Source organism: Podarcis pityusensis (assembly GCF_964106645.2).
Source record: "Podarcis pityusensis genome assembly, chromosome: 11".
Classification (NCBI taxonomy): Eukaryota; Metazoa; Chordata; class Lepidosauria; order Squamata; family Lacertidae; genus Podarcis; species Podarcis pityusensis.
In genome coordinates, this window is record NC_138036.1 from 2,744,953 (window position 1) to 2,761,748 (window position 16,796).

A 16,796-nucleotide genomic window follows, 5' to 3' on the forward strand; every position below is an offset into this window, starting at 1 on the left:
AGCATCCTTTTCTCACAGTGGCCACCAGATGGGAGAAATTGCAAATTGTACTAGAGCGCAACAGCACTCTTCCCAGTTGCGATTCCCAGCCACTGGTATTCAGAGGCATAAAGTTTCTGAGAGTGGAGACAGAACACAGCCATCCTGGCTAACAGCCATCGATACTCTCCCTGCGTTTGTCTAATCCTCTTTTAAAGCCATTGGTAGCCATTGCTGCCTCTTGTGGGTGTGAGCTCCATAAGTTCAACTATGTGCTGCGTGAATAAGCCCTTGCTTTGATCTCTCCTGATCTCCAACATTTCTCCAGGACATACATCCTCTTGGAAACTTCTATCGCGTCTCCCCTTCCTCGCCTTTCCTCTAAATTAAACCATCCTAAACACTGCAACTTCCCCTCATGGGAACATTGCATAGAATCTTAGAATTGCTGGGTTGAGAGGGACCCCGAAGGTCCTCTATGTTGATATTTTCACCCCCTCCCATTGCGAGAATCTCCTGATCTGATGTTTTGAGAAAGGAGGGGGCGGAAACTGCTCTTCTATTCTTCCGCTCCTGACTCTGTGTGTGGAGAGAGTCTTATCTATGTAGTGACTAGATGGCTGAGTGGGAGCTGTAACACTCAAGCAAGCCAGCTTGTAGCAGCTATTAGAAATAAAAGAATTTATTCTTCACGGCTAGCTTCCGCGTTATTTATACTCTGCTGAGTCTGGCGCTCACAATGCACAGTTGTGAGTCCAGTGCGCTGAGACCTGCGTTCCAGGATTGGAAAGTCTCTGAACCTGCTCCAGTCGCCTAGCCCAGTCGGAGCAGAACCAGTTATTGAGCCCAGTCGCTGACATCGGTTGAAAGGCGTACTGACACTCTAGTCCAACCCGCTGCAATGCAGGAATCTCAGCTATATCCTACATAATAGATGGCTATCCAACCTTAAAAAACTCCAAGGAAAAACATTGGGGCGTTGCTGACAGAGGAGGGGAAAGGGTTGCATGTGGGTCTTTCTGCAGCAAGCCTTTCGCGTGACTCTTGCATCATAAGCGATGCTGCCAGAGCTTGGGGCCATGGAGGGGGAGCGGAGGGTTGGATTTTGCTTTCGCTTCGTCCAGTGAGAGCTGCCAGACAGTCTGCTCTGAGCTCCACGAGGAACTTCCATCGCTGTGCATTGTTAAAACTCTGTGTGGCCTTCCTTCCTCAAAAAACAAGGTCAGTGTGGTCTTTTTTTAACCACAAGGGACGGGCTGGCTTTCTTATTAATGGTATTGCATAAAGGTGACTCATCAGTCAGTGGATTTGGGTGCTGCTAAGGGTGGCACAGGAGAAGATCTGATCTCTGTGACAGGAGGTTATTTTGTCCCTGCTTAACCCTCACCCAGAGGTGTGCGAGGACACCTTGGGGTGCAACTCCCATTCACCTTAGCGAGGCTTGAGCCAGGAGTGTGCCATGCCATGTGAACCGTGGGCAAGTGCGCTTCTCATTTTGGACTTGGCAAATGTTTTGGGGACGGCTCATAACGGCAGAAGAGAGAGTGCGCAGAGGAGAGGAACGACGAGAACAGGAATGCAGACTTGTTTTAAGGGGAAATCCCCGTTTGGCCTCCGAAATAAACCACATGTTTTTGCGCTGCAATGCTTCTGTGGGGGAAAGGAGGTGATGATTTCTAGGCATCAAGGAGCCTGAGGAGCGAGTGGGGAGGTGTGAGCAGAGGTAGAGGGAGATGACTTGGGGAATGGGGCCAGTGATTTGTGGGATCCAGTGCCATCAGTGAGGAGAAACCTTCCTCCATCACCAAGGCCTTCCTTGTCTCAAGGGAGCTTGAGTCCTCAGAGCCTTTACACCATGGATAGGCAAACTAAGGCCCGGGGGCCAGATCCGGCCCAATCGCCACCTAAATCCGGCCTGTGGACAGTCCGGGAATCTGTGTGTTTTTACATAAGTAGAATGTGCCCTTTTATTTAAAATGCCTCTCTGGGTTATTTGTGGGGCTTGCCTGGTGTTTTTACATGAGTAGAATGTGGGTTTCAGGTTTCAGAAATATATAAAAATAAGATGGGCTCAGGCAGCCGTTTTTCACCACTTTGCCGTTTTCACAATTGGTGGTGATCAGAAAAAACAGCTCAGTTGAAACAATTCCATACAAAACATACCAGAAAACACAGATCTTTAAAGTTCTGGAATCAAATGCCTTTAAATACATCGTACAGTGGTGCCCCGCAAGACGAATGCCTCGCAAGACGGAAAACCCGCTAGACGAAAGGGTTTTCCGTTTTGGAGGTGCTTCGCAAAACGAATTTCCTATGGGCTTGCTTCGCAAGACGAAAATGTCTTGCGAGTTCCTGCCGGGTTTTTTTCCTTCCCCCCCCTTTTCCCCAAGCTGCTAAGCCGCTTATCAGCTGATCCGCTAAGCCGCTTAACAGCTGATTGGTTAAGCCACTAAGCCGCTTATCAGCTTATTGGCTAAGCCGCTTAACAGCTGATCCGTTAAGCCACTAAGCCGCTTATCAGCTGATCCGCTAAGCCGCTTAACAGCTGATCCGTTAAGCCACTAAGCCGCTTATCAGCTGATCCGCTAAGCCCACTAAGCCGCTAATAGCGCTAATCCGCTAAACCACTAATGGGCTTGCTTCACAAGACGAAAAATCCGCAAGACGAAGAGACTCGCGGAACGGATTCTTTTCGTCTTGCGAGGCACCACTGTAATTGGGTTTGAATACATTTGTTTTTATTTGGTGTTTTCCTCTAAGCCCAACCCTCTCGTGGATTTTATTCTGAGACTAAATCGTAAAGAAAAACAAATTTCATTTTCAAAACAGACTTACACATTTTGTCCAACTGTTATTTAAAGGCCTTCTTTGGGAGCTATAAAAACAAAGACCAGACATCGTATGAATATTCAACATTTGAAAACAAACTAAACTGATTGTATACAGGTTGCATATAAGCCTGCAGATACTTACTCAAAACCCAAAAGAGCCTGCAGAGATCTCTGTTAATTGCATCATCTGCTCACATAAACAGGGGGCTGAAATTATTATCTGAAGGCAACAAATTATATATTTTCTTAAGAACTGTACACAGGTGGTTTTAATATGTGGGAAGGAATCAAGGGCCTGGTGGATATGGGTTCAAATCTCCACTCATCCATTAAGCCCAGTGGGTGATCTTAGGCCATTCACCTCCTTTCATCCTGACCTACTTCACAAAATTTAGGGAGGGTAAATAAGGGTTGGGGGGAGGAGACCCGTGCATGTATCTTCAGCTCCTTGCAGGTGTAATAAAAATCTGCCCTTATTCCCTTATAGGGGACACAAGAGCCCTTCTAGAGTCCTTTGTAGGTTCTCCATCGGTCGGAGAAAATAACAGGCCAAACAGAGAATATTGAGAAGCAAAGCAGCTCGTAAGCCTGATCTTTATTAAACTGTTGCAACAGGGTGCCCCCTTCACATGCAGGAGAAGGAGGAGGACCCAGAACCAAGGTGTGCCCGCCCTTATATAGACATTTTAAATTGCCCGCCCTGGAGTCCAAGACCACCCCCAGAAACATCATACCTACATCACAGAAAGGGCGGTCTACAGCAGAAATCTGAGTGCATTGTTTATCTCATCTGACAGGTTACCTGTTAATTCTCACTTGATTGGATACCCTGGGGAGCCTGGCCAGTCTTTTGTAATGACAAATTCTTAGTTCCTGAGCCAGGTCACAGGCTCACCCTATTCATACACAGACATACCCTTAAGACAGGATTTGTGAAGGCTTTTCCATTTTCCTTCGACCTTGCAGAGAAATATTTAAGGTCAATTTGGGAGGGACAAAATGGTTTCAGGATTTTTCTGTGGGGTTTCAGACATGCGGTTTATATATGCCGTTATGAACATTTATTATATATATATATAAGACCTTAAATATTTTATTTCACAGGAAAGGCAAGTTAGAAATGTAATAAAAGAATAAGTAAGTTAAATATAGCCGAAACTTCAAAAGCTAATCGATAAAACCTTTTTTGTACTTTGGTCAGTGTTGGGTCTCGATTCGTAGTTACATTACGGGAGCCTCTTGTGGCTGTTTTAATATTTAACGGTGGCCTGTTCCTTTAGTTGATGATTACCAGAATGAAAAACAAAAGTTGCCACAAGGAGGTTTCCGTTCCTGGGTAAGCTTTTTGCTTTTTGTGTTTGTGCAGTGAGATAGCAAGCCCAGGAGCAGAGGCAGTCTAACCCAGTCTCCCCCCCCCCCCCGCTTCCCATTTACAGACACGTCTTGACTTGAAATGGAAGATGCAGGAGAACCCCTGGAAGATGCCCTCCTCTTTGCCCTGGACAACCTCTCTGAGGAGAACTTCAAGAGGTTCAAGAACAAGCTCTGCTTCCTGAAGATGGAGGGCAGAGCCAAAATCCCCCGGAACAAGCTGGAAAGGGCAGACACAATGGATACTGTCTGGCTCCTCTTGGATGCCTATGGCCAGGATGGGGCCTGGGAAGTGGCTGTGGCCGTCCTCAAGGCGGTCAGCTTGCGGGATTCGGCTACCAGGCTCCAGAAATGGAAACGGAACGGTAAGAGACTTGCACTCTGCTTACTAAAGTTGCATGGGGTGAAACGTTCAACAACTTTGGGCCATCTCCCCTCATTTTATTAAAATTGAGCCCCCCAAAATAGGGGGGGGTCTTATACATGAGAGCATCCTATAGACAGAAATAGAGAAAGAGTGGAGAAATAGGAACAACAATACATATGTGGTGGAGGTGTGAGGAAATTAAGAAATTTTGGGTAGTAGTACATGAAGAACTAAAGAAGATGTTGAAAATATCAATAACAAAGAAACCAGAGACATATCTCCTTGGATTGATAGACGAAGAGATACCACGGGGGTGGGGATTTTTCTATATGCAAGTACAGCCGCTAGAATAGTGATTGCTCCTAGGTGGAAATCACAAACTATACCCACAAAGGAGGAATGGATTTGTAAACTAAATGAACATTTAATTTTGGCAAAATTAACTGCTGTAATAAGAAACCAGTTGAATCAAAAATTAAAAAAGGAGTGGAAATGTTTTGATGACTATATGGCAAAATATTGCTAAAAAAAAAAAGACACGCTAGTATGCCTAGTTTAAAATGTGAAGTACTGGATGGAAGAAAAATTAGCAAGGAAAGATAATAAGAACATATAGATGATTTGAGAAGATTGTAGAATGCAAAGGTTATTGTAAATTGTATAATGTGGAGGAAATTGAGTGGGGGCGGAGGGAAGTGGGAGGAAGGAAAAAAGAATAATACAATGGATTGAGGAAATATAAATGTAAATGTATGGGGGGATGAGGAGGAAATGGTGTTGGCTTTGGTACATCTGTATTGTAATGTAATAAGTGAAAACCAATAAATAAATAAATAGAAAAAGATGGCACTTGCTAATAAAACAACTTATTTCCCCATGCTGTGGCTCCTCCCCTGACACCGCTCTCATTGTGTGATTACATTAGATCGCAGGAAGAAATATAAAAGCTGTATCCAAGAGAGCTTCGGGGGAATTCCTGAATGTGACTCCCCTTCTTCCGGCCAAGTGGTGAGCCTCCCCCAAAGATATACAGAGTTGCTCTTCTGCAGGAAACGGGATCCTCAACAGAGAACCCAGGAGGTTGCATCCATGGAGAGGAAGCAACGAGAGTTGGAGGTTCACCAAGGAGACGGGCCGGAAGAAGTCAGCATGGAGAATTTGTTTGGTCCAGACGCTCAGGGGGAAAGCTCCAGAACCGTTGTGCTGCTTGGTCCCTCTGGGGTGGGGAAGACCACAGCCCTGCGGAAGATAATGCTGGACTGGGCATCTGGCAAGTTCTGGCAGGAGAGGTTCGAGCATGTCTTTTACATCTCCTGCAAAGCAGTGAAGTATGGCAAGGGACCCATGACCATAGCTGAGCTGGTACTCAGCAGCTGCCCTCCAGGAACTCTCCTAGCAGAGGATGCCTTCATGAACCAAGACAGCATCCTCATCCTCATCGACGGCTTTGATGAGCTGGAGACCAGCAGGCTTCCAGGTGACGTTACGTGTAGCGACCCCCACAAAAAGCAGGCCGCCGTGTCTTTGATGATGGGTCTACTCAGGAGGAGGCTCCTTCCCAAGTGCCATCTCATTGTGGCCACGAGGCCCGTGGCTTTGGGGGCACTACTGCCATGCCTGAGGTCTCCATGGTTGGTGGAAGTGTTGGGATTTCGACCGGCTCAGAGGGAGGAATATTTCCAACGCTTCTTTGAGACCAAGGAAGACGCCACTCGTGCCTTTGAAATTGTGAGAAGGAATGAAACTCTGTTCAGCTTATGCTTCCTCCCTGCTCTGTGCTGGATTTTCTGCACCGCCTTCAGGCGGAAACCCCAAAAGGATCTCCTTAATGCTATCCCGGAGACTGCGACCGTCACGGAAATCCACCTGCATCTCCTCTTTAGCTTCTTGGGTTGCAACCCAAAGCTGAGCAACTTGAAAGGTCTCTGCTCCTTAGCCAAGGATGGTGTTCTCCATAAGAAGGCGAGCTTTGGCGAAGAAGAGTTGAAAGAACATTGTGTGGGCTGTTCGGACTCGGAAACCCTTTCCGTCCTCCGGAAAGATGTCCATGCGGCAATAACTTACAGCTTTGTTCACTTAAGTTTCCAGGAATTATTTGCAGCCTTGTTCTACCTGCTGGACACAGATGGGGACTCATCATTCAGGATCCTGAACGAGGGACTGGGAAACAAGAAAGAGGGCAGAGGCAACTCTTTCACGCTGGTGCGTTTCCTCTTTGGCCTCTCCAACGCAAAGAGGATGGACCTCCTGCAAGAAGCATGGGGCTGCCAGATGTCCAGGACCAGGCTCTGGCAGGAGATGCTGAGATGGGTGGACCAGGAAGCAACACGCCAGTCCTTTGGGAGAGGGGAGCAACTCCTGGAGCTCTGCCACTGCGTATACGAGACGGAGGACCCTCAGTTTGCCGAGAGCATCCTGAGGCACGTCCATGATTTGGACCTCCAAGACTTGCTCTTCTCCATGCTGGATTTTGCTGCTCTTTCGTTTTGCCTAACAGCTTCTCCGTCTCTCTGCTCGCTTCGGCTCTCTGGCTACGAGCTGGGGCCCACAGCATTCCGCCAGCTCTTGCCAGGACTGCTGAAGCCCTCGGAGATCCGGTAAGTGCATCTGAAAGACCCACCAGTGATCCTTGTTGGGTCAGTGGGACTTAAGTAGGGTGGCCCTCTGTCCAGAATAGGGGCTCACCTCGTGGCTCAGTGAGTTTAGCCACCCAGGGCTCAAATCAGAGGGACGGCCCTACCATTGAGCAGAGTGAGGCAACTGCTTCAGGTGGCAGAAGCTTGGGAGATGGGAAGCAACGGCTACTGTTTTACAAGGCTACAGTGGGCCACTATTTCGGCTGAAGTTGCAGGGAGTCAGAGATGGGGCTTGTGGTTTCCGTTAGCAGCCTTTCCCCTTCACAACTGAACTATGACTGGATAGTTCAGTTGGTTAGAGTAAGGTTACCATATTTTTTTCAATAAATCCACGGACACTATAAATCAATCAATCAATCAATCAATCTACATGTTCAGGATGTTGATGCTGCAGTGATGGCGGTGGCAGAGGGACGCCACCGCCTTGACCTCAACCGCCACGTTTCCCCTTCCTCCGAGGCTTCTATCTCCTTTCTCCATGAACCTGGGCAGCCCCTGAGTTGTTGGTTCTTCGGTGGTGGTGGTGGGGAAGTGGTGCGCGGTGGGTCAGGCATGGAAGGCGGAGAAGGAGGGCCGAGAGTGGCGGTGGCAGAGAGGCTCAGGCAGCACGATGCCTCCCTTCCCATCAGAGCAGCCCCAATCCCATTCCTACTTGCGTGCAAGCAGAGGAGGCAAGGATCTCTCAGCTGGGAAGTGAGGCTTCCCGTTGCCTAACTGAGAGATCCCCACCCCGCTCCTGCTTGCACGCAACTAGGAGTTGGGAGGCTGCTCCGATAGGCAGCATGAAGCCTCCCTTCACAGCTTAGTTGCTGGGGTCAGGGAAGGTGGAGGCAGCCCGGAAGCTCCATCTTAGAGCCCCTGCACCACCATCATATGCGGACTTCCGAGCTGCTCCTGAAGCCAGCCAGAGCCAACTGCTCCGGGCTCCTGAGACTGCCGCTGCTGCGTTTCCCTGGGACATTAGATGAAATCCGGGGACATTCCGGGGATGGAATTTGTCCAGGGACTTATTTGCAAATCTGGGGACTGTCCCCAGGAAACGGGGACGCCTGGTAACCCTAGGTTAGAGCGTGGTGCTGATAATGCCAAGGTTGTAGGTTCGATCCCTGTATGGGACAGGTGCATATTCCTGCATCACAGGGGGCTCGGCTAGATGGTCCTCAGGGTCCCTTCCAGCTCTACAAACATATGATTCTATGGCTGGCTGCCCCAAAACAGAGGCCCTTGCGAGGAGAGAAGGCTCCCTGCTCCATCAAACCAGACAACCAAAGACCACTTCCAAAGGTTTATATTGACTTGTGGATCACTAAATGGGAACATTTTACGGATGTATACTGATACCGTTTGCCCTTTGTCCTAATCCTCCTGCTTTCGGTTTTCTCCAGGCTGAACCGCTGTGGGCTCCTACCTGCTGCAGGCCAAGATCTTTCCTCTGTCGTGGTGGCTAATCAGTGTCTGACAGGTCTGGATCTGGGTGGAAATCCACTGGGCGATTTGGGTGTGATCCACTTATGCCATGGGCTTCTCGATCCACACTGTCAACTCCAGAGGCTCCGGTACGTGGCTCCTTCTTCTCCAGCATTAAAATAGAGACACCCCAGACACGCCCTTCCTTTGATGCTGGAGGCTGCACATAGCATCATTCCTAGTCATGGATAGCTTTATGCTTTATGAATTTATTTCATCCCCTTTTAAAGCCAACTTGGCGGCCATCGTTGCACCTCTTCCTGGTAGCGATGAACGTGAAACGCAGAAGCATGAACGTTTTTGCAGTGCCTCTGCCTGCCTCACCCCCAATAACAAGAAGGAAGTGCTCACTCTTACAGTGTGTCCTATGGAACTAATTGCCACAGGATCTTGTGGTGGCTCTTTGTATATATGGCTCTTTGTATATATATGGCTCTTTGTATATATGGGTGTGTAACATGTGTGTAACGTGTGTAACCTGGCGTGCTCTGGTCCATGGGGTCACGAAGAGTCGGACACGACTAAACAACAACATGTGGTATTATAAATACATGGGATACAGTTCTAGCAGGTGCTCAATAATAATTTAATAATAACAATTAATTATTTATACCCCACCCATCTGACTAGGTCTCCCCAGACACTCTGGGCAGCTTCCAACTGAATATTAAAAACAATACATCATCAGACATTAAAAACTTCCCTAAACAGGGCCGCCTTCAGGTGTCTTTTAAAAGTAAAATTGTTGTTTATTGCCTTGACATCTGCTGGGAGGGCGTTCCACAGGGCAGGCGCCACTACCGAGAAGGCCCTCTGCCTGGTTCCCTGTAACTTGGCTTCTCACACTGTGGGAACCGCCAGAAGGCCCTTGGATCTGGACCTCAGTGTCCGGGCTGAACGATGGGGGTGGGGACGCTCCTTCAGGTATACTGGGCATTTAGGGCTTTAAAGGTCAGCACCAACATTCAAACCACATCACACCATTTCAATATCCTTAGAACCAGTCAGTATTGGGAGTGTCAGGCGTGGAGAGTCCGACCCTCCCTTCGGTAACTTCACAGAAAAGAATTAGCAAGCAGTTGATAGATTTATAGTCCTTTTGATGCACATAGAGACCTATAAGCTCAGCTAACTAGTCAGGTTAGAGGCCTTGTGCCTTATCTTAGGAGCAGCTTTACTCCCAAGGTTGCAAACACATTTCTAAGCGTCTACATTCGAAAAGGAGAAGTGCCCTGCTGTTCTGAGATGTACCTTCAAATGTGCTAATCCTCTCAGGTAGAAAGGAATGCAAAGAAATCACGTGTGGCAGGGGTTGCTTAGAAAGAGAGTCCTTTGTTTCCTTGCCTAATGAATATGCAATGAAGGAAAGACCATGTTGTTGTTTAGTCATTTAGTCATTTTCGACTCTTCGTGACCCCCTGGACCAGAGCACGCCAGGCACTCCTGTCTTCCACTGCCTCCCGCAGTTTGGTCAAACTCATGCTGGTAGCTTCGAGAACACTGTCCCACCATCTCGTCCTCTGTTGTCCCCTTCTCCTTGTGTCCTCCATCTTTCCCAACATCAGGGTCTTTTCCAAGGAGTCTTCTCTTCTCATGAGGTGGCCAAAGTCTTGGAGCCTCAGCTTCAGGATCTGTCCTTCCAATGAGCACTCAGGGCTGATTTCCTTCAGAATGGCTGCGTTTGATCTTCTTGCAGTCCATGGGACTCTCAAGAGTCTCCTCCAGCACCATAATTCAAAAGCATCAATTCTTCGGCGATCAGCCTTCTTTATGGTCCAGCTCTCACTTACATAGTATAATTAGTATTGTAACTTTAGACTGGAGGAAGTTTATGCACTTTTATTACAGCATCATGTTGCAAGCAGAAATGCACAGCTTTCTTCAAGGAGTGCAGTCTAATCTTCCTTCCAACTTCCGCAGCATTTTAGGCAGCAACAGGACGTTCCTCCCTCCCTCTGACTCCTTTGCTCTCTGATACATTTGGACCTCCCAGTCCGAGGGGAGGGGGGTCCCTCACAGTCTCAAGTGACATCTCAACTATCTGCCCCCTATCCCCTTAGCGGAATCAACAAACATAGGTAACATTAAATTCACAGATCACGCCCCAATAGTAGTCACCGTTGAAATAGGAGAGGGAACACAAATCACCCCATCATGGCCCTTCAGCCCCATCCTAACTACAAACAAACAAATTAGAGAGAGTCTCACAAAAACTCTACAAAACTACTTCAAGGAAAATGATGTCGACAATATAACAACCCCCCCTCCTATGGGATGCAGTGAAAGTGGTCACCAGAGGAGCTTGCATAAAAGAGAAAGCATTCCTTAAATAAAAAAAAAACCTCAAGAATTAACAAACTAGAACAAGACAACTATCTGCCCCCTCCCTTCTGGTTCTGTTGTCATTATCTCATAAGTGGGTAACTTCCCTCCTAAGCTGTTCAGCTCCTGTCTCTCCCTCTGATTCTGAACATGCTGTGGACAAAGGGGAGGGCGACTATTCCCCCTCCAGCTCTCCGTCAGATAGAAGCTGGTCTCCCATGGAATGTATTCCCCAGTCCTTGTCTTCAGACCATTCCCTGACAGGGAGCTTGATATGATTACCCCCCCCCCCATATTATAGATGAAGGGACTGAGGCCAGTTTCTGCCAAGATACTCAGTAAGTTCACACTTGGAAGTGAAATTTGGACTGAGGATTCCTCTGCTCGCAGCAAATGATCATAACCACTTGTAGCTTTCACGAGAACATCGCTCTGATCACCAAAATCGCAGCATCTGCTGCTGCAAACGGTATGTCTCTGGCTACCAGATGTCGGGGAAGTAGTCCTGTGATGGAGATATCCACATCCCGCTGTTATCTTATTTCATTTATTTTATTCCGTTTATGATTGCTCCCCATAAAATAGCTCAAAGCAGTTTCACAACAGAAACAACCAGCAATAAAAACAATGACACCATTTCGTTGATGAAAACCATGATCATTTGTTATTTAAAAAAACCATCCAAAGCACTTTCATATGTAGAAACAATTTCAATGGTTATGTGGATGTTAGCATCACATGGCTGCCTGTGAATTTATCTGCGGCACGTGGCTGGCTGTCTTCAGAAGACTCAATGCCAATATCCAAAACTTCCCCATGGGTATTCAGGGTAGAGGAGATCACATACCAAAGCCTCTCATCAGCTTTGTGCTTCCTGAAAGATGGGAGGAAAAGGTTACGGTCACATCCCAGCCTGGCGCTGTGAGCGCCTATCCCAGCTGCAAAGCCCCTTTCTGGAGCTCATTTCCACCTCCATCTCCTGCAGGCTACGTTGCTGCAACCTGACAGCTGGTGCATGTGAGCCCCTTTCAGAGGTCCTGGCATCCAAGCCGTCTCTCTCTGAGCTGGATCTGGGAGAGAACAACCTGGGCGATGAGGGGATCAGGAAGCTGTGTGAGGGGCTGAAGCACCCACAATCCAGGTTGCAAAGACTCACGTAAGTGGCTTCTTCATCTCTGCTAATTCCCCCTCCTCCAAGAGCTCTTCTTGCCATTCCACAACTGTGCCCTGCAAAAATCCGATCTGCACGTAACAAATTTCATAGAATTGTAGAATTGTAAGGGACCACAAGGGACGCGGGTGGCGCTGTGGTCTAAACCACAGAGCCTAGGGCTTGCGGATCAGAAAGTCGGTGGTTCGAATCCCCACGACGGGGTGAGCTCCCGTTGCTCAGTCTCTGCTCCTGCCGACCTAGCAGTTCGAAAGCATGTCAAAGTGCAAGTAGATAAATAGGTACCGCTCCGGCGGGAAGGTAAACGGCATTTCTGTGCTCTGCTCTGGTTCACCAGAAGCGGCTTAGTCATGCTGGCCACATGACCCGGAAGCTGTACGCCGGCTCCTTCGGCCAGTAAAGCGAGATGAGCTGCGCAACCCCAGAGTTGGCCACAACTGGACCTAACGGTCAGGAGTCCCTTTACCTTAACCTAAGGGACCACAAGGACCATCTAGCGCAGGCAAGTCAAGTCCAACTTCAAATAGGTTGTGATCTACTACCCAGTATCAAAAACTGGCAGTGATCTACCACACTCTCCCATTCTCATTATTCAGCAAGTGTTCCTTTCTCCCACCCCTCCAAAGTCATTTAAGTTTGTTTAATCAGTTAATTAATTAATTAATTAATTAAGGGATATTTATTTCACAGATACAGTAGTTTTGTTTGGATATAATCATGACAGATCCAAATAGTTACTAGATGGACAAGTAACTAAACAAGTGAGAAAAGAAACTACAGTAGTACCTCAGGTTAAGTACTTAATTCGTTCCGGAGGTCCGTTCTTAACCTGAAACTGTTCTTAACCTGAAGCATCACTTTAGCTAATGGGGCCTCCTGCTGCTGCCGCACCGCTGGAGCATGATTTCTGTTCTTATCCTGAAGCAAAGTTCTTAACCTGAAGCACTATTTCTGGGATAGCGGAGTCTATAACCTGAAGCGTATGTAACCCGAGGTACCACTGTATATTTTTATATTAATTTACACAGATCTGAGAAGCCAGTTGGAGCACCCGGCTTCTCTCTCTCTCTCTCTTTCTCTCCCTAAACCAGCCCTTTCTCTCTCTGAGGAGCCATTTAGAGTGTGCTGGGCTTCTCTCGATAGATTGATCAATCAATTGATTGACCAAAACCAATCCTGCAATCGACAGATCGATCGCGATCGACGTGTTGGGCGTGCCTGATCCAGCCCCCTGCAATGCAGGAATCGTTTGCCCAACCTGGGACTCAAACCCACAACCCTGAGATTAAGTCTCATGCCCTAGCAACTGAGCTATTTGAACAAATGAAAATGGGTGTAACCTTCATGTAAACATTTGAATAAGATCAGCCAAAATATAACCAAACCAAACTCTTCTTGTGTGTGGCATTTGGGACGTTCAGATCCAAGTTTGTTATTTTGCCTGTGGGACATATTCTCTCTTCAGTTTCATCTTTCCAGGTGTCACAAATGCCCTTCATCTTCCTTTGCAGGTTGCACCTTTGCGGTCTCACAGCCGGGGCATGTGAGGATCTGGCCTCCGTCCTGGAATCCCATGAGAGCCTGGCGGAGCTGGGCTTAGGGGGGAACAGCCTGGGAGATGAGGGCGTCAGGCACCTGTGTGTCTCACTGGCGAAGCAGCACTGCAGACTCCAGAGGCTGGCGTAAGTAATCCCCCGCCAATCTTTTGTGCATGTTGTTTAGAGTTCATCAGGCAGGCGGGTAGCGCTGTGGGTTAAACCACAGAGCCTAGGGCTTGCCAATCAGAAGGTCGGCCGTTCAAATCCCCACGATGGGGTGAGCTCCCTTTGCTCGGTCCCTGCTCCTGCCAACCTAGCAGTTCGAAAGCACATCAAAGTGCAAGTAGATAAATAGGTACCACTCCGGCGGGAAGCGGCTTAGTCATGCTGGCCACATGACCCGAAAGCTGTCTGTGGACAAACACCAGCTCCCTCAGCCTATAGAGCGAGATGAGCACCCAACCCCAGAGTTGTCCGCGACTGGACCTAAAGGTCAGGGGTCCCTTTCCCTTTCCCTTTAGAGTTCATAGTCATTCATGCTCAAAAGGACAATCTTAAGTTCTCCAAATTTCCCCCTCAGTTTGTGATGTCACTCAAGTCAGTTGTCTCTCCTGCCCTTCTTATCATCGGCACACCCTGGTTACCTCCAGGTTGTCAGTATTATTATTGGGGAGGGTGCGGGGAGCGTGTCTTCAAGCACATATCAGAAATTTAGGTCTGCACAATTAAAGTGGATTAAAGCACTGTGAGACAGGGAAACGCACTGAGGAGCCGGCGTTTGTCCACAGACAGCTTCCGGGTCATGTGGCCAGCATGACTAAGCCGCTTCTGGCGAACCAGAGCAGCGCACGGAAACGCTGTTTACCTTCCCGCCGGAGCGGTGCCTATTTATCTACTTGCACTTTGACATGCTTTTGAACTGCTAGGTTGGTAGGAGCAGGGACCAAGCAATGGGAGCTCACCTCGTCGTGGGGATTTGAATCGCCAACCTTCTGATCGGCAAGTCCTAGGCTCAGTGGTTTAACCCACAGCGCCACCCGCATCCCTCAGCACCAAACAGAGAAGTCCTAAACAGTTGGAGTGGTTATGAGAGAGAGTTAGGACCATAGCTGTCAACATTTCCCTTTTTAAAGGGAAATTCCCTTATTCCAAATAGGATTCTTCGTAAGAAAAGGGAAAAGTTGACAGCTATGGTTAGGACCTGAAGGCCTTGGAATGGATGGACTCTAGGCTGTTCGTAAACTAGGTCTCTGCTGTGTTCTGGGGAGAGAAAATGGGCTCCCAGGAAACTGTTCCCTGCAGTTTCTGGCATCAGCTTAGAGGCTTCCAGGTCTCAGTCAAACTAGCCAGATGGCATCAGCTTTGGCAGCCATGATCCTCTTTGCCTCAAAGCTTCGCCAAGTGGATGACCCCACTAGAGATTTGCAAGCAGACTTTTCCCTCTTGGGGGAGCCTCCTTTCTGACGATGCGGTTTTTCTCCTCCTTCCTCCTTCCAGACTTACAATGTGGACCCTAAATCGCATCACCCAGAAAAAACTGCAGGCAGCTCAGGCTGCACGCCCTCAGCTGATCCTGACCTCCTATTATCCACCCGGCTGTGCCGCCTTCCCAGGGGACGAGTAATGGGATATTCACACAACTTACCACTCGAGCACCAGCAGATTGCTTGCAGATTGTGTGAAACCAGAGCCAAGCACCACCGATGATTGCCACCCACCAGGTGTTGAGCTGCAAACAGCCACTTGAACATTGCACTGCCTACATGCATGTGTGAATTGGCCCAAGGCTTCAGCCGTACTTCATTGTGGCTGGTGACCCTGCCAGGTAACAGCCCCTCTAGCCTGAAATGGAGAGCAGCAGGCCATTGAGATGTCTGACCTACACAGACGAGAAACAAAACCTTCTAAGCTACCCAATGACCTGGATTTTCCAAAATCAGGTGTGGTGCCTCCTGGGAGCGAGGCAAACGTGGCTTATTTTTGGCAGCTATCGGGCTTTGGGCTTTCTGCCTGGATGCTGAGGTCCAGCACCAAGGGCCTTCTGGCGGTTCCCTCATTGTGAGAAGCAAAGCTACAGGGAACCAGGCAGAGGGCCTTCTCGGTGGTGGCGCCCGCCCTGACATTTAGAAGACATCTGAAGGCAGCCCTGTTCAGGGAAGTTTTTAATGTGTGACATTTTAATGTATTTTTAATCTTTGTTGGAAGCCGCCTGAGTGGCTGGGAAACAAATAAATTATTATTATTATTATTATTATTATTATTATTATTAAAGTCAGTGCTACATTCAAACTTGTGATTTATAAGGGAAGCCCTTCTGAAGGCAACAGCATAGTATTGTTAGGAATTTGGGGGCTCAGCCTGGATGATGCCCCAAGTCCCTTCCAGTTCTTGGGATCCTGTATTGCAAGGGGTGGAATGTGTAAGGGAAACCTTTCCAATGCAGTCCCTTTGTCTAGGTCAGTGGTGTCCAAACTTTTTTCAAAGAGGGCCAGATTTGATGAAGTGAAGGGCCGTGGGGGCTGACCAAAATTGTTAACATTTTTTTAGGATTGAAGTTGTTGAGCTTCTTTTATGATTTTACCCCAAAGTTGTTGAGTTTTTTTTTTAAGTTGTTGAGGGTTTTTTAGGGTTAAGTTGTTGAGGTTTTTATTAGCCAAGTGCTAGGTAGGACAATAACCAAGAATCACGTGAGAGCGCTGAGCTAGGAGCAGGCTGAAAGATGAAGACACAGAGACCTGCTTGCTCTGTGCTGCGACTAAGACAGAAGAAGTTCAGGCTGCGAGCCCCTCAAAGCTTATGCTCAGGTTGTTCCAATAAAACCATATCCTAAAGACAGCACTATCTCTACATTTCCATACAGCTCTTCATCTGAGGACCCCAATACACAGTTTAAAAGGCCATGGATTGTTTAATTAGCCCGGATGCCTGGGAGAAGGGAATATTTTTGGCTGGCACCTGAAGATATGTATGTTAGGATATTGCTGTTCTGTTCCACCCTAAGAGGAACAGATATGTGGATTGTTGTATGTCACATGTCTGTTTACATTCCAGCACAGCTTGCTGGGAACTTCTGTTTGTGTATTGCTTTTGCTTAGTGCTTCTTGCTCTTAGACA

The 16,796-nt window shown here is 48.0% G+C and overlaps 1 protein-coding gene and 1 long non-coding RNA gene across 2 annotated transcripts in view; both read left to right on the forward strand.

Moving 5' to 3' along the window:
- The window catches only part of LOC308458829, a 334,934-nt gene that overhangs the window by 203,114 nt on the left and 115,024 nt on the right, over window positions 1-16,796 (forward strand). The window lies entirely within an intron of this gene.
- On the forward strand, window positions 1,035-15,795 carry LOC308458631 (NACHT, LRR and PYD domains-containing protein 3-like). The gene is made up of 7 exons (XM_080973449.1): window positions 1,035-1,200; window positions 4,247-4,546; window positions 5,474-7,145; window positions 8,570-8,740; window positions 11,959-12,129; window positions 13,656-13,826; window positions 15,180-15,795. The coding sequence occupies exons 2-7, from the start codon at window positions 4,264-4,266 to the stop codon at window positions 15,304-15,306; spliced, it is 2,595 nt and encodes an 864-aa protein (XP_080829575.1). The 5' UTR covers window positions 1,035-1,200; window positions 4,247-4,263; the 3' UTR covers window positions 15,307-15,795.

Excerpts from the sequence above, each read along its gene's own strand:
- LOC308458631 (XM_080973449.1), top strand. The coding sequence starts at position 4,264 with ATGGAAGATGCAGGAGAACCCCTGGAAGATGCCCTCCTCTTTGCCCTG. Across the intron at positions 7,146-8,569 it reads CTGAAGCCCTCGGAGATCCG|GCTGAACCGCTGTGGGCTCC; the intron begins GTAAGTGCATCT and ends GGTTTTCTCCAG. Across the intron at positions 13,827-15,179 it reads TGCAGACTCCAGAGGCTGGC|ACTTACAATGTGGACCCTAA; the intron begins GTAAGTAATCCC and ends TCCTCCTTCCAG.